Here is a 25156-nt window from a genome sequence, read left to right as displayed (position 1 = left end):
ATGGTTAAAATATTATTAATTATATAAGGGATGTCATATAAGAAATCTACTGATTCTCATGCTGGTCTCCTTATCTTAGGAATTCAGTACTCTAAGAATGAAAATTCATAGGGAAAATTCTTTTGGACTTGCACATGTCTGCTTTTTTAAAAAATGTGTATTTGATGAGTAATAAAAATGAGATTTAACTGTAAATGGAATGAGAATTGTTTATTACCAAAAAGAAGTGTTTTGCATCAATTTTTAAGAGTTTAAAATAGTAGGAACATGATTAAGGGGACATAAATGGTATTCATGAAAAAATATAAAAATCACGTGGCACATTTTATCCACGTATGTTAGGGGCAGAATGGATGATAGACATGATAACAGCAAGTATTGGGGGCTTAAGAATAAAAGAAGATTAAGAATAACAGCTCATTTTCATTTCTAATGAGGAAAAAAAATATCACAAAATGCCTAGCACAATGCCTGATGTAAAATAGGAGTAGAACAAATTTAGGTTGACTGCTTGACTATTGCTTGATTCATAATAATGAAGATATTTTACAAATTAAAAGATTCAAGTTGCCTTAAAGAATGGTCATAGGACTATAGAATGTTACCTCTTAAAATTCATTATAAGGGGAAGATATAGATTGTCATATCCTAAAAATCTCTAAGGTAACATATTTTCTTATTAATAAATAGTGTACCCTAAATAAAAGTAGACAGCTGGACTGAAATGACCTTTAGAGATTACTTCCTGCTTATATTTCTACAATATCAAGTCTTGTTGATTACTTTTTTATTTTGTTATTGTTCTTCTTTTAACCTCAAACCTCAAAAACCAAAGGTCAAGACAGCATAATCAGTAGGAAAATGAAAGGTCTTTTATATACATCAGCAATAAAGAGAATGTATATGAAAGTAAAAGTATTTTCTCAGCTTTGACATGACTCCAAGGAAACCCAAATGCTGAAATTCTGTGCTTCAGCTCTTAGAATCCCTCTGTTTTCTACCACAGATGGGCCATGAAAAGATAAACAAAGTCAACCAGTTCCATTAACCAAAATGCTGGTCGGGACCATGTTTAACTGTGCTCATGCACAATGGCTTCAGATATCTCAAGGACTGTGGCAGAAAGCTGAAATACCCTGGATGCTTAGCATCCTCTTCCTATGTCAACTCCCTGCCAGCTTCCAGATAGAATGCTACCTTAATTGTCCCCCCAGACACAGTCAGAACTAAAGGTCCTTACGTGCCATGCCTTCAAGATTAAAAAGAACCATCCAACCAGCTTTTGTTGGAGGGGGGAGGGGAGTGGTAGTGGTAAAGCATTAATAGGCTTCATGTGTCAGTTCTCCTCAGTAATAATTACATTTAAATTTTACCCATATCCTTTCATGTCTTGATCCCATGGATCACAGATTGAATGAGTGGCTATGACAGCCACCATGGCTAGTTACTAGGAACTCTAGAGAGAGGTTCCAAGCCACCCACATACTCTGTGAGTGAGGCTACTGCCAGTGAAAGAAAATTATAGATAGATGGATGGATAGATAGATAGACAGACAGAAGTAGGCAATTTCAAAGCACTGCCAAAAATTTAATTTTAGAAACAGGTTATATTTAAGGCAAAAACAAATAAATGTGCAGAGAGATTGAAATCCCCAGGGATTATTTTTTAGTGCTCATAACATCTCAGGTTGATATTTTTTTAAATACTACTTTTTAGAAAATTGTAATATTTTAAAAATGACCCAGTATAATCTTTATTAAACATTTACTTTGAATTTAATAAGAAAACTTCTATATGTCTTTTTCTGAAAGTATTAAAAATGTGGCTATCATGAAATTTCTTTTTCTCATTTTTTTCTAGTTAAAGTAATTTGAAGCTTTTGTTAAACTGACAGAAAGTAATATTCTCCTATGAATTGGGTCAAAATGAAAAAGTGACATTGACAAGAACTTAGACTTTTTCCAAAACCGTGATAAATTCTTCTCAAAAACCTGTGTTTCCTTTTGTAAGACACGATCCAAAATTCTCAGCTTTGTCTTTACACCTCCAATATTTTATCCTCAAACTACCCATTAATCCTATCTCCCACAATGACCAAACACAAATTCCTGTCTTGGAAAAATAGAATATGCTCAAACAAAGAAATGAGTGAATGAGTGCCATAACCATAGTGGTAGCTCCTTGTCCCCAGAAAACACCATGAGAAGTCCTACCCCTTTGCCTTTGTACATACTGTTCTTCCCCAGCTATGTTCTCCTTCCTTCTTCTCCAGTCTGAATCCTACAAGGCTCTTCCATTATGCTTCAGTGATCTCTCATACTAAACCCCCATAATTCTTTTATTCCTTTGGCACTTAAAGTGACTTTTGTAAATTAATAGTTATTAGGTATTGAGACCAACCATGTTTCAGACAATATGTTGGGTACTCTCAGGGTCACAAAACTCCAGAAGGTATGTATTAATATCCCCATTTTACAGATAAGGAGAGTAATAAGGTTTAAGATGTAATTACTACTAAAGAGAAGGGACATAATACTCAAAGAGATCATCCCAGGTTTAGAAATGAGGCAAGAATTCCTGAGAGAAAGAAGAACAGTACATAGTAGAATTGTATTTGAATCAGTCTCATGAACAAGAAGAGGAGCCCTAAGGACTTCTAGTGAATATCTTTTCAAAAGCAAAGATGGAATTTGGATAGTTGTATCCCCGGACATAGTTCCGATGGCTGAAATTGGAAGCAGTTAGGAAACTGGAACACGTGCCCCATCCTTCCCTCATCAAGGAATTAGCTGATCATAACAAAGAAAGGAAGAGAAGGATAAACAAAAACTGCAGCACTTTAGCCAGTAGTGAATTCTGAAATCTTTTATTTGTTTCCATGTAAATATCAATATTATTATTAGCTATATTATTAATATCAATATTAATACTTCCTGAGAGCCAGAAAAGCACTAACTACAAAATTATGTCTTAAAATAGGGGACCTGCCCAGTATGCTTAAGAACGAATTATGATTTTGGATCAAGATTGGAATCCCTTAAGCCATCCCCTAAACAGAAAGTTACTAAGTAATGATTGCAGCTGCTTTTTGGAAGAATCCTCAAGAAGGCTGAGTGAAGATGTTAGTTTGCCTAAGAAAAAAAAATCCAAGGCTATACATCTTGACTCACAGCAACCAGTATGTAGACATTTAGTATGTACATTCACAGTTAGCACTATAAGATTCTAAAATGATCATTTAACAGGAGAGGAAAACAGGATCCAAAAATGGGAAGTTACTTGCTTAAGGTCACATAGCTAGTTACTGACTGAATCAAATTAGGTTTTCAATCTCCTGACTTTTCATTCAGCTCTCTTTCCACAAAACTTTGTTGTCTCCGAAGAAGGGTTAATTATCTTTCTGAAGGAATGACTTAAAGAGGACAAACATATTTTGATGGGTAGAAGTGGGAGAGGGGGTGAAGCTGGCGCATGGCAAAATAAAATCCCTGCATGGCCAAAGGAGGCCAGCATGGGAAGAGCAAGCCACATGTACCCAAAGGGAGTGGGCATCTGTGAGGAAGGACCATGACACCAAAGACAGATAACCCACAGAACAATTATGCTTAGGCCTGGAATGTGCATGTCCAGGAGAAATATAGTTAGACATTTCAAACTTTAAAAAGTAAATATATATATTCTTAAATATTATCTAAGTCATAAACATTTACTTATTAGATATCACCCATTGAGTAACTTCAACTTTGCAGACCATAGTCAATAACAAAGAAATACACATACACGCACGCACACACACACACACACACACACACACACCCTACACACACCGACACACACAGATTTAAATTCTCTGAGTAGTTAAGACAAATGTCATAGAGTATCTTGCTCAGAACAATTCATGTAAAGCATTTAGCCCAATGCCTGGTCCACAGCAGACCCTCCACTGTTTACCTATGATTATGCTCATGGTCATGATCATGATCATGAGTATGTGAGTGCCTTGGCAGCCACTCAGAGCTTGGTTACTCTTATGCACAATTTCTCTTATTTAGCTTCTTTTTATGATGCATCTTTGTTTAGCTTCTCTCCATAACAGATTAAAGTAGAGGGTGCAGGAACATAGGTGGACATAGATAAAACACATGGAAAACTGTGTTAAATAGATAGGAAAAAGTCAAAACGTAATTGAGGCCATTTAGTGTAGGGGCACACTGTCTTCCACCTTTCTGGGGATCCTGAAGATATCACTGTACAATCACTGTGATGACACAGAACCATCCAGAAAGATTCTATGTTATGTTATACACTCTATTTAAAATGGGAGAAAAACATTTGCTGCCATTTAAAAATTTTATCAAAAATTTGAGTTCTTACAAATCATCTGGAAGTTTGTCCACAGTGCCATAAGCCTGATGCATCAAGAGGGATGTTTAAATTAAAAATAAGTGGATCTTTTCCCCTATTGGTATTGGCTGATTATTGGTCATTCTAGTCTCAATTATCAATGTGAGATCATATATGATATGATGGTGTTTGTAGACAGATGTCAGTATTTTTCATATAATAGCTTCTCAGTGTCTCGTCAGTATTTTTCATATAATAGCTTCTCAGTGTCTCAACATAAATTTGTGTTTAAGAAAAGAATTGCTTCATTTTTTAAACTAACAATGTGGTATACATGTACAAGAAATGGAGCTGATTGTATATTCAGCATAAGCAGGAGAATGCACATGGGTTGCTTTGCCTCCTGCTTATGTCTTTTCCTTCCCAGACTATTTAAATTCTTACTGACTTTTACCCTGAGATGTCCAGTTTCACTGCTCTCCTATGCGATAAAGATAACCCTCACAATAAATTATCTTGCTCTCCCGAGTTTGGAAAAATCTCTTACAGTTTTCCTGAAATTTCTGATTACATTTTTCATAGCATCTTTGAAGGGAAATCTCTATTAATTACATTGGAGGCTGGAAAAGCAAAGTGGCAAAGAAAAAAAAAAAAAAAAGCCCAGAGCACAGAGTATTCTTTAGCTGGCTGTCTTCAAGTCCTGGCAGCTGTTCTCAAGATGATTTTCCTTTTGAACTCCACCAAATGAGAGAAGTATTTAGGTACTATGCAAATAGCAACTAATTTCATCTTGGAGAGATACCACCTTTGACAGATTCATGTCCCCTTCCTTTGTCCTCTTCATTTTGATAAAGCCAGATGTCAAATTTCCAGCAAAGGGTAGTCAAGTGTCTTTTTCAATAAAGAAAGTTTATTATGACAATTTCCTGATCAATAGAAATAATGTGCCTTAAGGAAGGGGCACCTATTTTCTCATTTTTGTAGAGGTAACTAGTAAGCTTGAGGCAACCATCAGGGATGAGGGATAGGTGATTTAGAAGATGTGAAGATAAATAAAGTTAATTCGTATGTAAAATAAGTTTTAAATATCCCTGAGTTAGGGGATCTGCTTCAGGTCACATCCCGTGTGGCCATATATGGGGGCTAAGCTAGGACGACTTCTCCACTCCCACAGAAGAATCAGAGTCCTGTCCAACCCCAGTTCAGTGTTCTTGCTGGTGCCAGGCTTAGGTGCAGCCCTCAGGTCCTCAGTAGGCACAGAATCCACCAGGAGTTTGAAGAATGACAATCAATTCCCCACCATTCACCTGGATGTCTTTGTAGGCGGTATTGTGAGTGGTCACGTTAAAGTAGACTTTGTCCTTAAAAGCCAGATGGGCCACTCCAATGGAGTCGACAGATTTGACATTGCTCAGGGAGAAGAGAGGTTTCCGACCCTTCCGGTAATAAAGGCTGAGGCTGAGCTCCTCAGAGAAGTAGCCCTTCAGGGAGATGAGATAAAACCCATCACAGTTGATGATGATTGAGTTGTCTTGCACCTTCATGGTTTCATCCTTGTTTGGCGATGTGATGATGCAACCTGTCCCATTCCCACACTCTAAGGAGGGGAGGGCAAGAAGAAAAAAAAAAAAAAGAATGATTTCTTAGCACAGCATTGGGCAACAATCTTCCAGTACCTCTAAAAACATATGAAGAGAACATGATCGGGAAAGATTTTTGAAAAGAATAAAAGAAGGAGAGCATTGTGTTTCCACGTGAGGGTTGGAGTCTGCTTTACCTGGGGAATGGAAGAAGAGGCAAAGCTAATACTAGTGGCCAAGAGGATTTCAGAATGGAGCTGGATGCAAAAACTAACAGGTTAGAGCAATTGGCAGTGGTCGCAACAGACCAGTGGCAGGAAATGGCACTTCGAAGTTTCTCTGATTTTTCAAAACCAGGAGGTGTTGCCACTTCAGTGCTTCCTTCCTTTTTCAATGAATAGACAAGGGCAAAGGGTAGCAGGAGTGCCCCTGCCCAGGGCCTGCACACCCCGTTCACACAAAGCAATTGCTCTTAATGCTGCCCTATCCTCTCTCCACCTGACTGTGAAGTGCAAGTTTGCCACATGCCCTGGGCACTGGACTTATCAACAGCATTTACTGTAATCTAGTTTTATTTGCTTTTTTGTTTCTCTAAATGGCTAGCTAGGGGCGCCTGGGTGGCTCAGTCAGTTAAGCGGCCGGCTTCGGCTCAGGTCATGATCTCACGGTCCGTGAGTTCGAGCCCCGCGTCGGGCTCTGTGCTGACAGCTCAGAGTCTGGAGCCTGTCATTAAGCCTGTCATTGTCACTACCATGATCATCCCATGATGATTTTTATCAGTTACCAATCCCAGCTTTCAGCAGAATACAGGTTGAGGATTATTTAGGCTCATGCAAATGAGGCTAAGAGCTTCTTTGCTAGCAGTCACTTAAGTTCGATAATGCTGCCAGGCCCAGAATGTCTGTGGGCTCAGTTCTGCTCGATACAATGTAGGTGGAAGAGTTCAAGAACACAGACCTGCTTCTCCATTTTACCTTTTTATTGCTAGTTTTTCCTGGAAAGTGCTTTGGGGAAAGTTACTACCACAGGAGAGAGAAGATAAAGGATGGGGGAGGACACAGATTGATAGCTTTGGTAGCTTTGTGTAGGGCCATTCCAAGTGTAAGGCAAAAAGACTAAATTTCTTTTATTTCTACCTCAGCCACAATATCATTGTGAATGGCCAAGCAACCACATCTCAGATTACCCACTCTGGTCCATGTCCCTTAGTCATAGGAAAGAATAGTCCCTACTCTTGGGCACAATTCAGTTAATTCTTGATTTGCATCAGGCCCAGGTGGCATAGTTGAAATTGAAAATGAAGACCACTTTTGGAGGGCAAGATATACTTCCCTTCAGGCAAATGAAGGGAATGAATGAAACAAATGAATATCCATATAGAAACTACTGGTGATTGTCCTAATACTAATCATGGATCCAAATAATGCTCTCCTAATAGTGGATCACCTTGCCTTCATATTTGGGACCTCCCAACTCTCATTAAGACAGAATATTGTCCTATAATCAACTTAGTGGGAAATGATGTGTCAGAAAGTCATCCTTTAGTTTTCTTACCTACGAAAAATGAGAATAATTCCTATTCAGAGTTTTCCTGAGAGACATATAAAGTGATTAATAGTGACAAGCATATATTTGGTAACTAATTACTCCCTTTTATTCTTTATACATTTTCTTTGTCCCTAATGAAAACAGCATGCAGGCTCTAACAATTGCAGGATTTCATACTTCCCAAAGAATAGGAAGAGATCCTGTTTGGGGGAAGAAATTAAGAGACTAGAAAGAAGATTCATTTAAAAGCGTGAATCAGGGGCACCTGGGTGGCTCAGTCGGTTAAGCATCCAACTCTTGATTTCAGCTCAGGTCATGATCTCAAAGTTTGTAAGATTGAGCCCCACATAGGGCTCCATGCTGGCAGTGTGGAACCTGTTTGAGATTCTCTGTCTCCTTCTCTCTGTGTCCCTCCCCTGCTCACTCTCTCTCTCAGAATGAATGGATAAACATTTTTTTTTAAAGAAAAACATGAATCAATTGGACAATACTTACTGGTAAATTGTACTTTGATACTTTGAATTGGAGGATACTGAGGTGGCACCTGATGGAGGAAAAAGGATATATTTTTAGGAAAAAAGGTGAACAAATGAAATTGACAAGTCATATCCTATGAAGCAGAAATGCAGGAGCTATAGAAGGAATGACTTGATGAGAGACCATTTTTTCTATGAAGATTAGACCCAGACTTGTACCTGCTCCCTTGCTTTTCTATAACATTTCCTAAGATGAGCCAGGAGTATTCTGTCATGCAAGCATCTAAGATCTGTCCTCACCTCTGCCAAACCCATCTCTAGTATATTGTTTTGTCTCTCTGAGCCCCCCTTTCCCATTTTGGATAACAGAGCATTTAATAGTCATCTTGAGAAATCCATTGAGTCATAGAGATCCCCTCATGCAGAAGGCTGTGACCAGTCATTCCACCATGGCCACAAACTCCCAGGATGCACTGGGAGTGAATTCTGGAAGCTTCCTGGCTACTTCTTCTTTCACTGCAACACAGGAGTAAGACTATTCTGTCTTCAGATCATACAGGCCATAGAAACTGGTCTAATCCTTCAGAATTCAGTAGATTTGAGTGCATATATTTCTAACATTGGCTCTTTCTCTTTTGTTTAATGGCTTGAAAAACCTAACTTGAACCAAGCGAGTACTCAACAGCAAGAGAGGTAAAATAATGAAGAAAGGAAGCCTGAATAAATGAAATGTCTATAGTAATATGATGGTTAAAAGAACAAAGCAGTTCAATATGGAGCAATCTCCAAAATATATGAAGTGAAAAAAAGGGGGCAGAATCATGTATAAAATATATTACCATTCATGTTAAAAAATATTAATAATGCTTGTATGGGCATTAAATATATCTGAAGGAATTCTCAGAAAACGGATCATAAATATTGCCTCTGGAAAATGGAATTGGAAGCCTGAGGTCAGGAATGGGGGGACACTTACTTTTCATGGTCTACTTTTTTTATATTTTTAAAATTTTGTACCATATGCTTGTATTACCTACTAAAAAAGGAAATTAAAAAGAAAAACAAAAAGCACCACCTATTGCTCCTGCCTGGAACAACATCTCTTCTCACAGATTATTTTTGGCAAGACATTTTGCTCAAAGGCATGGTGAGGGATTTGTTTTCATACCCTGGGGTGTGGAATCCCTGCTTCCCACTCTCCTGGCACACCAGTGGCTGCAGTCAAGCGGATTCCACTGGGGACTGCCCACACACGAGGAATCCCCTACTTCCCTTCTAAGCCTTCTCATCACAAGCCTTACCAAGCTGAAACCAACAGGCAGCGTAGGAAGAAGGGAGAGCCTTTCTGAGAGCTGCCAGTGGTAAGCACATGGAGAGAGCTGTTGATTTAGGATGATTTGAGAGTCTGTCCCCTCCATGAACTGTTTGTGACAGCTAAATTAGTATCCTTCATGCTTAAGGCAATGTTCTGGAAGAGGGCCTCTCAAAGGGCATATTACATTATCACCATAATCCCCTGGGTAAATAAGTGCTCCCAATGCTCTCTAGCTGGTTGGTCCCAGCATGAATGGCCCCATTTCAGCATGCAGCAACCTTGGTTTTAATGTCAGCGGGGCAGGTACAGTGTCATCCCAGGCAAGTTTCATAACTTTCCTAGAAGTCAGTTTTTTCATCTTTAAAAATTACCAGAAGATCACAGGCATTTCTTCCAGCATTAACTGTCCATGATTTGGATTTTAAAAGTTGCAGTGCTAAGTCAATTTTAATAAAAGAGAAAAACATGAAGGCTCTTCGTCCAAGTTTACATCAAGCTCTGAGATCTAAAAGCCCTCATGACTTAATTATTTGACTGATTCTCCAAACGCTCCCTGCAAATCAAAGGAAGTTCTGAATGTTTTGAAGTACCCTTACGAAGTAGGGGTGGTTATAACCAAGAGGACATTCTCTGAGACCAAGGAAAGCCAACGTGACTTCCTCTCTAGGGTAGATCTAACAGAACTCCAGGCTCAGGTTTCCTGTTTCTTCTCCTGAAGATTGACCAGTATTAGACATTTATATATTCTCAGAAGTTTTCTTACTGGCATCAATACTATTAAGTCTAGGAAATGTTGTAAAATAAAATAAGATTCTCCTTCTTTCCTCTTCTTCTGTGCGCTTCCACTTTTCCCTTCGTCCTCCATATTTGATTCTTCACACTCACTACCCCACTGCCCTGAACCACCCTCCCAACAGACCCTCCATAGCCTGGCTCCAACCTCCTTGTCAAGCTTTATTGCCACACATATCCTTTCCATGTCATACGCTCTAGCCAACCATTTTCTCCAATCTTTTTGCCCTTGAATAGAGCCTGGTAGGATGAGACAGAGAGCACAGACTTGGGAGTCAGATTCAGTTCAAATTGTGACTTATCTAGCTCTGTGTATTTGGAGATATTATATACTATTTCTGAGCATTAGTCTTCATCTGTGTGAAACTATGGCATAATAATTGCTATTGGAATGTTCCAGATGACTGTGAAGTTTAAGTAAGATAACATGTGAAAGCACCCAGCAATCAGGCTGGCGAGCATTTGAAATATATTTGCCTCCTTTGTTCTCTCTGCCAAAAATGTCCCTCCATCTGTGTCCATCCATCAAAATATCACCACCTTCAAGGCCTAAATCAGGAAATGATTTTTGGCTTCTGCCCTCGCACAGTGAGTGTTTAAAGTCACTCTGTTCACATGAATGTTTATAGCAGCTTTGTTCATTATTGTCAAAACTTGGAAGCAGCTAAGATGTTCTTCAGTAAGTTAATGTATAAATACACTGTGATATATCCAGACATTGGACTCTTAGTGCTGAAAAGAAATGAGCTATGAAGCCATGAAAAGACATGGAGGAACCTTAAATGCATATTACTAAGTGAAAGAAGCCAATCTGAGAAGGCCACATACTGTATGATTCTGAATACAGAACATTCTGAAAAAGACAAAACCACAGAGACAGTTAAAGATCAGTGGTTGCCAGGTGTTAGGGAGCAGGGGGAGATGAGTAGGTAAGTACAGAAGTTTCAGAGTAGTAAGACTATTCTGTATGACACTGTAATGGTGGGCACGTGCCATTATTCATTTGTTAAAACCTATAAAATGTACAACATGAAGAGTGGATCCTAAGGTAAAAAACAAAATAAAACAAAAACTCTCTATTGACTTCCACTCTACCACCATACGTCTCATCTGCTCTACAAGACTATTTAGCTGTATGACCTTGGGAAATTGGTACTAACTTGCTGAATTTCAGTTTTTTCACCTATAAAATGGAAATAATAAAATCTATATCTTAGAGTGAAAGAAGATTAAATAATACAATGTTTGTGAATTTTCACCACATGGCCTGGAATATTGTAGCAGTCGACAAATGTCAGCTGTTATTTTCGGATGCACATGGAAGACAAGATCCATGTCATGTTCTTAATTTATTCAGCACAACACTACTCAAGCCTTATATATGAGTATGAAATGAAGGAATTATTAAAATAGTGAATAAAGACTATCAAAGTCCCTGAAATATTAGCTCTTTGGCTCTCGTAGCCCAAAGAAACAGTACAAAAGCATCTGGGCCTAATGAGAAAGAATTACCAGAAAACAATCAGAAGATATTTATTTTACCCACATACAAACAAACATGGTCTTTTTTACCATGATGAAAAGCAAAATCCTCAGATCCTTTCCAGATACTAAAAGAAAAGGGAAAATATCAAAGGTCTCAGAGAGCTTCCATGTAAGAACAAGCTATAGAACAAAGCTTCTTCAATCTGGAAAGTCTGAAGAACCCACATCATTCTCAAAGGTGAAATCCAAACTCATGTAGGTCAAGCACATCAGAAAAAGTATAGTCCTGATGTTGGAATGAAGTGGTCTCAGAAGCATAAGTATAAAGGAAATCGTTTCCTTGATGCGAACAAGAAATGTTTGTTCTACTGAATTATTTGGTAGTTGATTGAATAATATGATTGTCATATTATTTGGTGGTTTGAAACAGCATCAACAATTACTGAGTATCTGCTGTGTGGCAGGCATTCATTCAACTCTGGGAACACAAAGGAATAGAATACACAATTCTTATTTTTGACAAACATATGCCAGCTGAGGAAATAAAACCGTCCCTCTACATAAAACCTTTGGGAATCATCAATAGACAGTGTATGCGAAAAAGTTCCAGAGAACAAAAAAATCACTGCAGGCTTTGGCAGCTCAAGGAGAAAAAAATAGGACAGAGGCCTTGAAAGAGAGAAAGGGACCAGATAAGCAAAAGACATTCTATGGAAGAAAGGTCTAGAAATGAGACCATTCTTGGTATTCAAGAAAAAAAAATAAAAATTCACTAAGAACTTACAACATGCCCTGCATTAGGTTGTTCTTTCTCAGAATCATTACCTCATTTGCTGCTCAAAATAATCCTATTAACTATGAATAATAACAACCCATGTTTTGCAGATAGGAAAATGAGAATCAATGCTCTTAAGAACTTGCTCACAAATAAACAGGTATTAACTTGAATTTGGTTGAACTCCAGTCCCTGATAATAACTTTTCACTTTATCCTATATTATCTTAAGAGTAAAAAACAAACAAACAAACAAACGAAAAACACAAAACCTATGAAAACATTTGTCAGAGGGTCAAAGATTAATTTGAATTATTTTCATCATAATACTAATGAGGAATAAATATTAGGTTTTACACAGTTGTCAAAATATTCATATATATCTCAAAATATCCAGAAGTTCTCCAGAAACAAAGCTCTTCAGACAACTCTACAAGGTCGTCTGTATTGTACAGGTTGGCAAAATTTCTAGTGAGGCTCTGATTAGGTTCAGTTGTCCTGGCATGGAGCAGCAGGCCCGTGAACAAGTACAAAGTAGGTGGCAAGCAGGTGCTGCAAACAAGAGCCAGAATTAGGTCCATTCCTGGCCTCTCTTAGCATCTTGAGCACTGAACTGTCCAAGAACATGGTTGGGACATGTCTGATGACTAGAGTTTACCTAGCAGTCTGTACCGAGTTCCCAAAAATGTGATGCTTCATTCAAGGGCTCATCTTGGGAGAGTGTGAGTTTCTAATTCTGACTCACTGGGATGTGGCAGGAGGCTGCCACCTTTATACTCATTTGGCGTTTGTCCTGGAGAGGGGCATCTGTGGCAGGAGGGAATGATAGTCATCAAATATGAAAGCAGGAAGTGGGCTCCACACTTACTATGTGGGCCTTGCCCTTCCTCACTTGATGTCAGGCTACAGTGTCAGGATCCTACGTGGGAGTGCGCTGGGATGTAAATCAGTGTTGGATGGTGGGGAAAGCGATCTCTAAGGGGGACTCCCCAGTTGACCATGCCATCTCGCACTGAATGTGAGCCTCATCCACCTTGGGCTGCATGTCAGTAGAGAAGAACTGAGAGATCATGAAAGCACAACCTCACAAGCTGTTGGTGTATGTCTCAAGGAGCCTCTGAAAAGAAAGATGGAATTTTCCATACTTAACTCATTACAGTAGGCTGGGGAGGTAGACTCTCATCCTGCTGCATGTGTGTGTGCACTCGGTGGAAACAGCCTCCTTGCAAAGGGAAGGGCCCGCCTCTGATCGGGGAAGTTCACGAGCCCACTCAGAAAGGAATGAGAAGAATGGGCAAAAACTGGTACTTTGGCCAGGGAGGCTTCTGTATTCATAAAACCATATCCCCAAAGGTACATTTCGTAGAGATGAAGAGGTGTGGCCTTGAAAACCTCTTCTAATAAAGAGTCTTTTGTGGGGGATTTAATGAACATAAAGAAGAGCCATTTTAATTGTCGTCCAAACACTTTCTCTTGCTCCTCCCCACCTTTCACCGTGACTGCTGGCACCTTTTTGCTGTAATTTTTCTCCTACTATTTATTCTCTTCCCAACTATACAACCCATGTGAAATCCTAATGTAGCCTGCTTTCTCTAACCACTTCCACTCTTCCTGCCAAACTTACTTAGTAATGGAGATCTCTCAAAGAGCCATTTACTGAACCTCTCGTAGCTCAGAGAACAAGAACTGTGGTTCCATTGTCCTCAGTGCTTAGCAATTAACAGATTCCTAAGAGAAATCCAGGTGTTCAGGTAAACAACCAAATGAAGCATAAGCATCCAGGTGACATGAACATACCTTCAAAATTATATGACTGACCTAAGACAACCAATTATATCCCCAAGGGAAGGGTATTCTTGTATCTGGGTTTCCCTTTCCAGATTAACTGGGGAAGTCCTTAAAGTACATTGGCAGAGGAGTCTACCAAAACGTTTCTAAGAACACCCTTCTTCACCCCAATGATTAAGTCTCCACCATAATATCCTTGTAGAAGCTTAGTCTCTAAGCAACTGGAAGGTTCTGTTAACAATGTACCCACTGTATGATTATGAGTCTTACAATGCATCAAACATAATGGCATTCAGTAAATAATGTTTGCTGAGCTAAGGTGGAACTTAGCCCCTTAGACTATGCCCAGACCTTAGCTAGTGGCTACATAATCACATAATCACATAGAGCTGACACTGGCTGTAGCCAACATTATACACTGCTCAAGGTTTTTTTAAATTGCCTCATTCTTCCTTGAGTACAAAGGGAGTAGCAAAATTATCACAAGCAATATATTTCTATTTGAAGTCACTCATTCCCCATTTCACTTGCTATACAAAAAGGAGGGATTGTTGCCTTGGGAGGGCAACTTAGTAGAACCGGACAAGGCATTCGTCTGGGAATAGGAACACCTGGGTCTGGTTTGAAGCCATCTATAAGTCCCTTCTCTTTCTCAGTTTCTAATTTCCTCATCTTGATGTCCAACCTCAGTTAAACTGATGGAAGAAGCAGTAAGAAGTGCTTATTCACACTGTGGAATAAACAATGCCCATGAACTCTTCCATGTCAGAGATTCAGCAAATCACAACATTCAAGAGAAACCCTGGGAGATTGGGTGATAAGAAGACCTTTGAACAGATCTTTTCAACACAATAAATCCCTCTTCCTTAATAAAAGCAGTAGGTCTCCTTCTCAAGTGACTCCTTCTGATGGTTAGTGAACAATCAAAGATATCTCTAGTGTTCTTTGTGCAGTGAAGCTCTTAGCCTCATTTGCATGAGCCTAAATAATCCTCAACCTGTATTCTGCTGAAAGCTGGGATTGGTAACTGATAAAAATCCTCATGGGATGATCATGGTGGTGACAATGACATCTTAAACTAAAGCCTTTCCTAATAGGTATAAAGATAGGTAGGTAGGTAGAGATATAGATATAGATATAGATATAGATATAGATACAGATATAGATAGTGGAATATTATACAGCCATAAAAAGGGTAAGATCTTGCCATTTACAACAATATGGATGGACCTAGAGGGTACAATGCTAAGTGAAATAAATCACACAGAGAAAGGCAAATATTGTATGTTTTCACTCATATATGGAATCTAAAAAACAAAATGAATAAATAAATAAAAGCAGAATCAGATCTATAAATACAGAGAACAAATTGATGGATGTAGGGGGTTCAGAAAAATGGGTTAAGGGGAATAGAAGACAGGGGCTTCCAGTTATGGAATGAATAAGTCATGGGAGTAAAAAGTACAGGAATATATGGAGATAGGTGGTGAACACAGCAAATGTGTAGAGAGGTTGAATCACTCTGTTGTACACCTGAAACTAATGTAACATTTTATGTCAACAAAACTTGAAAAGTTTTTTTAAAAAAAACTAAAGCCTTTCTTTTAAGGAATGGAAGAGAAGTAAAGCATCTAATGCAAAAGAGGAGTGTGCTCACTTTATACTCCCAGTCAAGAAACCAGGTACTGACATAGGTAGATAGCTTTCTGTGAAGCTTCTTACTGAAGTTTCTCACTGTACCCTATGTGGTTATCCAGTACGTCTCACACACTGTTATTGCTTCTTTAACCATATTGTTTCCCCACTGTGTTGGAAACTCTGGGAGGGCAAAGAAGACCATATCTCACTCACCACTGTTTCCTCAGTGTCTGACAGGAAAATAATAACCATAGATATTGTTAAACAAGTAAATGAATAAGAGGTTTGTAGGGGTTTGAATAGTGTCACACACATCCCCCCCCCCCCCCACCTTTCATGTCCATCTGGAAGCTCAGTTTGTGACTTCCTTTGGAAATAGGGCCTTTGCAGATGTAATTAGTTAAGTTAGCATGGGACCAACTAGATTAGGGTGGGCCCTAAATCCAATATGACTGGTGTCCTTAAAGCAAAAGGAGAGGACACAGTGGTACACACATGGAGATGGTGAGGTGAAGACGGTGACAGAGCTTGGGGTAATGCAACTACAAGCCAAGGAAGATCAAGGACTCCCGGGAGTCACCAGAAGCCAGAAAGAGGCAGGGAAGGACTCTTCTCTAGGGCCTTCAGAGGAAAGACTTCTCTATGGCCCTGGAAAGACTTTGACTTTGAACTTCTACCATCCAGCACTGTGAGAAAATACATGTTTGCTGTTTTAAGACACCTAGTTTATGGTAATTTATCATGGCAGCTCTAAAAAACTAACACATTATTGAATAGGTATTTACAAGTAGTGGCAAATCACACTTTCACATTAAAGTAAATCTTTGAATCAGAGTCTGACGGAATTACAAAGGCCTAGGGAGATTATGTAGTCTAATCTCCTTATAATTTAAAATAATAATAATAATAATAATAATAATAAAAGAGAGAAAATCGGGCTCAGAAAAGAAAAGATGAGCTAGTACCCAAATTGAGGTCCCCTTTCTCATCTATGAATATACCAGACATGCAATATTCCATCTTATAAAAACAACCATAAGGTATTATGCAACTGTTAAAGCTTCATTGATCGTGTTACCTACGTTGGCATAAATAGATTTAACTCTCTTTTAGAAAAGAATCTTCCTCCTCCATAGTAGGTCATAAATCTTTCCCTCAATTTCTCCTCAAAAACTACGAATGCCAGAAAAGGAAACAAATTTTAAAACAGCCAGACAAAATTTGTAAAGCCAAGAGTCATGGAGTCTTAGCCAAGTGTAATGGAAAGAGACAGGACTAGAATTTAGACCTCGTCTTAATTTCTAACCCTGACTTTTCTATGTAAACCTAAGCAAGTCTCTCAAGCCTCACATTTTCTCATTGAAAAACTGGACACAAATATGTGTGTAACTGCCTTCAAGGTAGTAGTGAATTAGTGAGGACAAAAGTACAGAAAAGATCTGCAAAAACAAGGGGCTGTTATTGGAAATAACAGTAGGAGTGACAGCCCTCAGTTATCCCTCCAAAAAGATCTTGGCGTTCCCAGTCTTCATTGTACCGTATACAGGGCCAGGTTAGGAACTTTTGGGGAGTTTGAAGCTAAAAACACTAAGCACCCAACACATGAGTATTTCAAAATTTATTTTATATACAAAACATACATTTATAAATTTATAAAATATATAAATATAAAATATATAAATATATTTTATATATACTTAACTGTACAGTATGTGTTTTACAACTTATTTTATAACCCATCAGGTTTTTATATTTGCCCTTAATGACTGTTTTTGCTGCTTGCTTTCAATTTTTTATGACACTCTCATCTTCATCCAGACCTTTGATGATTTCTCTGGCTCTGCCATAGCTATACCTACAGGAAAGCCCAGCCCTGAGGGTACACCATTTAAACTCACTGGACTCTCACTTCCCCACATATACAGTTTGCATTTAGGGAATGAAGGAAGCATTACTATCATATATAATGCTCACTACATTAGTGTTGGGAGAATTAAAGTTGAGTCTACTGTCCATTTTTCTATTGGTCAGAGTATGTTCTTAAATAGCATTTACATGTTACCAAAGCTAGACAAATTTATACAATTAACAAGCCACCTAAGCTACATCTTAGAATGAAAGGTCTGTGGAAAGCAAATTTGATTATGCTAGCCCTATCCCCAATGTTTCCGGTATCATGAAAAAGATGGCATGCTTTTTCTAGACGTAATTTTCGACTCTATTTGGCAACCAAGTCATTGAAGAATTGGATAAAATATACCAAACTGGGGGGGAGATGGAATAGGCATGTTCTAAGTGTGTCATTTTAGATCTCTGAACCACTTTCGGATGCTAACCTGATAACACTGTTATGCCTTCATAAATTTCTCCCCTTTGCTCTTCTTTTCTCCCACCCAGTCGTGGGCTCTCACTTAGAAATCTATGTTCAGAAATGCTAGCATTATTACAAGGGTTTTGGGACTTGTTTTTATCCCTAAAAATTACAGTAGCAAAGTCAGTGCTCATGAAGCTAAGGTTAACCTTAACTATGATACGCTTTCTGAGGTCACGGGGTGTGCATACATGTGTATACATGCCACAAAGTAAACATTTTAGTGGCCCTAGCCTTATGGAAGCATGTTCATGAATAATAATAATAATAATAATAATAATAATCTTAGCATTTACAAAGCTCTGCAACACAACATTTGCTCCTCACAACAACCAAATTCTGATTTTGGAAATGATTAAACTGATGCTCTGGGAATTTTACAGAATTTACCCAGGGTCATGAAGTTAAAAGGCTGGACTGAACCAGTCATCTAGTTTCTGGTCCAGCACACTCTCTCCTGTATACCAACAGCTCCTCCAAAAGTTTGCGATGTTTTGTAATTTCATGTAAGGAAGTGTTTTGATTCCTTCATCTGGAAAGATACGGACATCAAAAGTATGGATGGTTACAAACAAAACACACAAGCTATAGGGTGTCAGGACCATCTATTTCACCTGGGACTGGGAAATAACCTTTCTACTTTGCAGTTCAGTTGTTTATTTTCACTCACCAAACATAACATAAAAACAATATTGCAGGGGCGCCTGGGTGGCTCAGTCGATTGAGCATCCGACTTTGGCTCAGGTCATGATCTCACGGTTCGTGGGTTCGAGCCCCGCGTCAGGCTCAGTGCTGACAGCTCAGAGCCTGGAGCCTGCTTCGGATTCTGTGTCTCCCTCTCCCTCTCCCTCTCCCTCTCCCTCTCCCTCTCCCTCTCCCTCTCCCTCTCCCTCTCCCTCTGCCCCTCGCCTGCTCACATTCTGTCTCTCAATAATAAATAAACATTAAAAAAATTAAAAAAAAGAAAACAATATTGCACATGGCTTCTCTAACCTAGATGTCTCCAGAAGATTAATGTTCATTTTCTATGAATGAAGAATCCCTGAAGAGTGGAAAGCTGCAGTTTCTGTAATAGTGAAGGGCACAGAAGTAATTGCTACTAAAAGAAATAGAATTGGAAGGGCAGGATGGTCAGCCCTGGGCAAGGCTGGGTTTACTTGGTGCTGGTAGTTAGGGGCTGACATCAGAGAAAAGGAATCAGGAGATTATACTCTTGGGTCTATACCAAGCTTTCCAGATCTCCCATGCATGTGTGAATATGTTTGTTTCTGTATCTGTATATGTATGTGACATTTTCCAACATGATCTCTCCAAATTACTCTGTCCTATTTTGAACATGTGGGTGAGAACATGTAGCTAAAATTTTCATTTAGGAAATATCATCACTGTGTAGAACATATATCTAAGTTTTTCACTGAGAAACTATCATCACTGTGTAAATAGTCAACAATATTAGGCCCCCGGTACTGTTCATCCTCTTACACATGGATCAGCACTTAGCTTCCTGAGAAATAGGCTCTTTAAAAATAAATAAATAAATCTGAGAATGGTTAGTTTTACTGTGGTGCCCCCTAGTGCCATATGAGATTTGATTCACTTTCTGTATTTGCCAATAAGTAGGCCACACAGTAGAGAAGCGAAATTTGGAGAAGCAACAATTTTAGTAATGTTTCCTGTATTTTCTTTTAATAAATAAATGTGCCCCTTGGCAAGAGTGACAAGACCCTTTGTGATCTGCCCCCGCCTAAGTTTTCAGCCTCATCTGCCACTTTTCCCTATGAACACTTCAACCATTCTGAACAAGGAGCCTTCTGCCCCTACCCAACACCGTCTCTCTTGTCTGTTTAAAGAATTTCCCCTCTTTCTTCTAATATCAGCTGAAGCATTACCTGATCCCTGAGCTTCTACCGTCTCTGAGTTTATGGGGTTTTATCTCTAGATAGGCTATGTCTAATGCCTGCTCAAAAATCCAAAGATTCTGTATGTTTTTATCAGTACCTCCCCTAAAAACCTGAGAAATATTTAATGACAAATCAGTTCAATCCTTCAGATGTTTCTTTTCAATTCTCACAGAATTGTTTATGAAATGCAAACTCAGTTGTATCAGAAATCACTTATTTGCATGTTATTAAAAAAAAGAATTTCTAAAAACTTGTTAGGTTGCATGGGGACGCATTTAAATTGAGCTAATCTGAGACAAGATTTTTCAGGCAAAAACACCTCTTTTTCTTCCTAAATGATACAAATAAACGTCCAAGTTATAGCCTGACATTTCATCAATAAACTGTGAATTCTAATCCTGGGCATTGTTGGTACAGAAGAGGTCAATTCACTTTCCAAGCATCTCCACTTTTGTTCTTCCCACCAGTAAAAGTGGAAGGAATGTAAAACTTTCACTGGGGGGGGGGGGGTTACTGAAGAATCATCACTAAAAAAGGGCACCTGGGTGGCTCAGTCAGTTAAGTGTCGGACTCTTGATTTCAGCTCAGGTCAAGATTGAGCTCGGTGTCAGTCTCCGCTAAGTGTGGAGCCTGCTTAAGATGATCTATCTCCCTCTTTCTCTGCCCCTTCCCTGCTCACACATGCAATTTTGCATGTGCGCTCTCTCTCTCTCTCTCTCTTTCTTTCTCTCTCTCTCTCTTCTTCTATCTCAAAACAAAATTATCACTAAAAGCCCTCACCTATATAGAGTACTATAGTGAAGGTGGTATAAATCTCATAAGAGCCCTGGCTTCAAAAGCCCTGAGACACATGGATATAATTTACACAAACTCCATGCTTCAAGGGTCAACTTTTTTCTGCCATTGTTTCCAGATGAAACTACAGATACAATTGGGAGCCTGATATTTTAAATGGTAGTCCCAATAAATATCTAAAAATGTCTATTGGCTTTAGTGACAGAAGCACTCAATTTTATAACTTGTGTCATGAATATTCTTCTAAGGCATCCACTTCTTTCCCCTTTCTAAATAAGGCATTTAGCTAACCCATATTAAGTTATCTGATATGTGTATGATATGTGAATAAGTACAAGTTACAAATATATGTGCAAATTTGATTTCCCCCAGTCCCTTCTTAAGAAGCATAAATCCATAAGCTTAGACACAAAAACCTGTTTACTTATATTTTGTATTTCTCAAATCCTCATACCCATTCTACAAATATATATATGAACTACATACTCACAGGATATCGAGCCGTAAGAGATCTTTCTGTTCATGTGATCCAACTGCCTTGTGTTAAAATGAGTAAATCAAGGCCCAAAGAGGGAAGTTACAGAAGGAGTGGGTAAGATCTATCTTTCTTTCTCGCATCTCAAAAACTCAAACTTCTGCTTTTCACGTAAGTAAATAAAACTCAACAGAGTGGTGAGAAAACAAAAGGTTATTAAATAAACTTGATTGAAGAGAAAGCCCACTGTCAAATGAAGTTTAATAGCTATATCTGTATTTTTTTTACAGACCTCTACATGTAGGCAGTTATTTTATAAAGCTAAAAGTTAAATCTAGGAAATGAAGAAAAATCATGATTATGTTCCAAATATGTTTTCCTGCAATAAAATAGATGCAGTTTAACTGGAAAAATGATCAGCATTTCAGCTCAATTTCACCCTTTAAACACATCACTGGCATATCATGTGGTTTTTTTGTTTTTTATTTTATTTTAGTGAAAGAGTGTGTGTGAGTGGGGGAGAGGAGGAGAGAGAGAGAGAGAGAGAGAGAGAGAGAGAGAGAGAATCCTAAGCAGGCTTCACGCTCAGCATGGAGCCCAATACAGGGCTTGACCCCATGACCCTGGGATCACGACCTGAGCCTAAATCAAGAGTCAGACACTCAACTGACTGAGCCACCCAGACACCCCTGAAATACCATGTTTTATAAAAGTAGGGGTTTGATTTACATCACCACTAACCCCATCCTTCAACCCTATTTCAACCAAAATTCCAAACAGTCTTATCAATGAGTTTAGGAAGGCTACCAGTCTATGTCCCTTTTTCAACAGCTACTCTATACCCTTCTCTCCTCTCTCTCTCTCTTTCTTACATGCACACTCACACACACACTGCCGCCACAACCATTTGATCAAATTCCAGGGAGAATACACATGACCCATCTATGCTATCCTTCCCCCTAATAGACTAAATGAGATTAAATGTAAGGACCCATTATGCTGCCCTTGGTCCTACAACAGTACAAGAAATTATGTTAGCTAAGACAGTCTAGCTAAGAAATAAGAAAAAAAATTAAAGGTAATGTCAAGTGAAGAATTTCAAATATCTGTGCCAGAAAAAATTTTGTATCCTGAGTATATGAGAGCACATTTCTTGAGAAAACAGCTCTAACATAACTCCTGGGTCTTTGCTTCCATTTCTGTGCCAGGACCACAGAAAGCTAATTCTCTCCTAGCGATGGGCTCACTGTGAATTCGAGCATCCTAGAAACTCGTGCTTATGTTTCCTTCCAAGCTCTGTTCACCTAGTCACTGGGCGATTTGCCAGAAAGGACCCCTCTCCTTCTCAGCATCTCCTAGGTATTGACAGTCCAGGGCGGCCCTGCCACCAGCTGGCTATAGAGCTGTTTCACCTTTTTCTCTTTCCTGCTCAGAGCCCTGGTGCAATTGTTGAGCCTTGACTGGGGCCATCTGTCTTGTCTTTTTATCATCCCACGGTGTAAGGAAATATGTAACACTGTGGTTGTTTGAAAAGCACTCTCAGGGCTCCTAGACCTGGTGAATGCACTCAGCTGTTCTATTTTTGGTCATTCTCTTTGTTTTCTTCTCAGAAAAGCCTAATTCCGGTCTATGTCTTAGGCATCCTGCCATGGACACGTTGCTCCTCCCCCAGCCCTCCCCTCTAATCGCCTACTCTAATTTCACGCAAGGGGCTCTGCACAGAGAAGGAAATGTGTGGCAGGATGAAGAGAGGACTGGCACCTTGTGCTCGCTGGTCTGCAGACCTGACATGACACCAGCTACGCTTCTGGAATTTAGGAACATGAGCCCTCTCTGCGGTACAGTGATCACAACCGCACTCCCGCCGGCCTCTATACACCAAAAACCCCTACTTCCGGTAGACAAAGACAAGCCCAGGCATTGGCTAGGACTCTGCTTATCTTCTCCTGGTCTAATTTAAAGTACCCAGTCTCTGACATGGCCATCAGAAATGAAAGCTCCTACTGTCTCACCTTTCCCAGGGAGAGGCTTTTCCAACCCAAAGCAGCCTGCCAAGGAAACAAGAATGATCAGACTGGCCCCAACAAGGAACCATGGGAAGATTATACATTTATTTCCTTTTCAGTGGAATCTCTTGTAGTCAAGAGCATCCTTAAAGACCTAATAATGTTTGTAGTTATAAACAAGTAAATGTAAAAAATAATGTAAAATGGATCAGAACAAAGAGAAGGAAAAAGGGAAAGAATATCTGCATTAAGTGGGGGAAATACTTAGAAAGATGATCACCCACTACACAATGCATTGGACAAAGTGGGAAGAAGACAAAGTGATGTCTGTAGGTTGTGACTGGCAGAGAATAGCTGAAATACAATCTCTGATTAAGTTGGTGGGGTCATCATTTGGCCATGTATGCATATGCATGTGAACATGCACATCTCCGCCCTTAAAAAACACAGGTTAGCTATTTAAAGGAACTTAATGTTGGTACCTTCAGCATTCTTCAAAAAGCAAATCACCTATGGGGTTTATGAATGCAGTGGAAAGGTGGAACTGGTCCCTTTCTTGTTTCCTTTTTATATTAATCCCCTGATCAGATGCTTACTAGCAGAATGGGTAAAGCAAGTATAGCAGTGGCTCCATGCTTCAAAGCGACAGCTCATAAAGGAATGTCAGGATTCTTGCACTGCGAGGAAAAGAAGAATCCAGAAGCAGTGCCCATGCCCTACCTCCACTGAGCCCCACCACTGCCACTACTGAAAAGAAGGAAGGAAAAGAAAGACAGGAGGGTGTTTGACCACACTTTACAATCACTGAGGGGCAGGTCGGGGGGCAATCAGGAATTTTGACATCAGACTATTTCCAAATGACTGTAGCTGCTGGAGCTACCATCATCACAAGCTGGAGGAAACAAAGGGCCCAGTGGAGCGTCTTACCTGGGAAGCATAGAAGTGCAGGCAGATGTAGGTGAAACACAGGAGCAGCCCCAGCCCCTGAATTACAGCCGCCACCAGCAATAGCTTGTTGCTCTGGAATCTTCGCCCTGGTGCGTTTCCCACATTCTCATCCAGGGGTTGGACCCCTTCCATCTTCACAATCGGGATGCAGGGAAGATGAAAACTGTAACAAAGGGGAGCCTGATGGAGGACTGACCTCTTCCTCACAAAGAAGGAGGGGAAGGGAAAACAAAGCTTATCAATCAGAAAATACACAGAGGTCCTGGGACCAGAGATAAGAGGCAATTGAAAGAACAGAGCACACTCTCTCAGTTTTAACACTGCAGCTTCTGCAGGCAGGCGGGGGAACTTCTTTGTGACTAATCTGAATTTCCCCTTTACTTTCTTTCTTTTTTTTCTCTGGGCTAACAGGGAGTTGTTTTTGTGGCATTCCAGTTCTGATTTGAGTGACTGCGAAATGACAGTCATAAAAGTGTGCTAATTTCTTAATTTCTCATTGCACCAGTAACCAAATTGTGGGTCACTTGACAGAGATAAAAATCATGATCCGTTGATGGAGGAGTTCCTCTATCCCTTCCCTGAGATGTCTTAAATTGTAGAAGAGATTTAAGGAAAATGTTGGACGTAATTTCTCATCTGCACTTTATTGGGTAACTAAGCATTGAACCATCGTACAAATATATATATATGATATTTTTAAATAATTATATATATTATATATATTATGTATACATATATTTTTTAAAAATCACACACAGACCATTCTTTAAGTGAAAGAGAGAAAAGAAGAAAATAGGCTGGTGGATCATGTAGCAATAAAGGAGGGAGATCCTCTGATTTTAGTACGTTATATTATAATAAATAAACTAGTATATATCAAGCATCCACTATTGTCAGACACTGCGCTAGACAGCCTTAC

At 39.3% G+C, this 25156-nt stretch overlaps 1 protein-coding gene across 1 annotated transcript; it reads right to left on the bottom strand.

Annotated features, from left to right (window-relative positions):
* Positions 1–2850: 2850 nt before the first annotated feature.
* On the bottom strand, positions 2851–24715 carry TNFSF4 (TNF superfamily member 4). Its single transcript, XM_019425096.2, has 3 exons — positions 24217–24715; positions 7969–8017; positions 2851–5942 (listed from the first exon to the last, which is right to left on the bottom strand). The coding sequence occupies exons 1-3, from the start codon at positions 24703–24705 to the stop codon at positions 5593–5595; spliced, it is 888 nt and encodes a 295-aa protein (XP_019280641.1). The 5' UTR covers positions 24706–24715; the 3' UTR covers positions 2851–5592.
* Positions 24716–25156: the final 441 nt, after the last annotated feature.

This window comes from Panthera pardus, unplaced genomic scaffold (genome assembly GCF_024362965.1).
Source record: "Panthera pardus isolate Hobbes unplaced genomic scaffold, ASM2436296v1 HiC_scaffold_21, whole genome shotgun sequence".
NCBI classification, from domain to species: domain Eukaryota; kingdom Metazoa; phylum Chordata; class Mammalia; order Carnivora; family Felidae; genus Panthera; species Panthera pardus.
This window is presented reverse-complemented; position numbering and strand designations above follow the sequence as displayed.

Bases quoted from the DNA above. Each gene is read 5' to 3' on its own strand.
- TNFSF4 (XM_019425096.2), bottom strand. From the start codon at position 24,705: ATGACTGTCATTTCGCAGTCACTCAAATCAGAACTGGAATGCCACAAA. The intron at 8,018-24,216 runs GTAAGACGCTCC...TTCCTCCATCAG, and splicing joins TGCACTTCTATGCTTCCCAG to GTGCCACCTCAGTATCCTCC. The intron at 5,943-7,968 runs GTAAGTATTGTC...TCCCCTCCTTAG, and splicing joins TATCAAAGTACAATTTACCA to AGTGTGGGAATGGGACAGGT.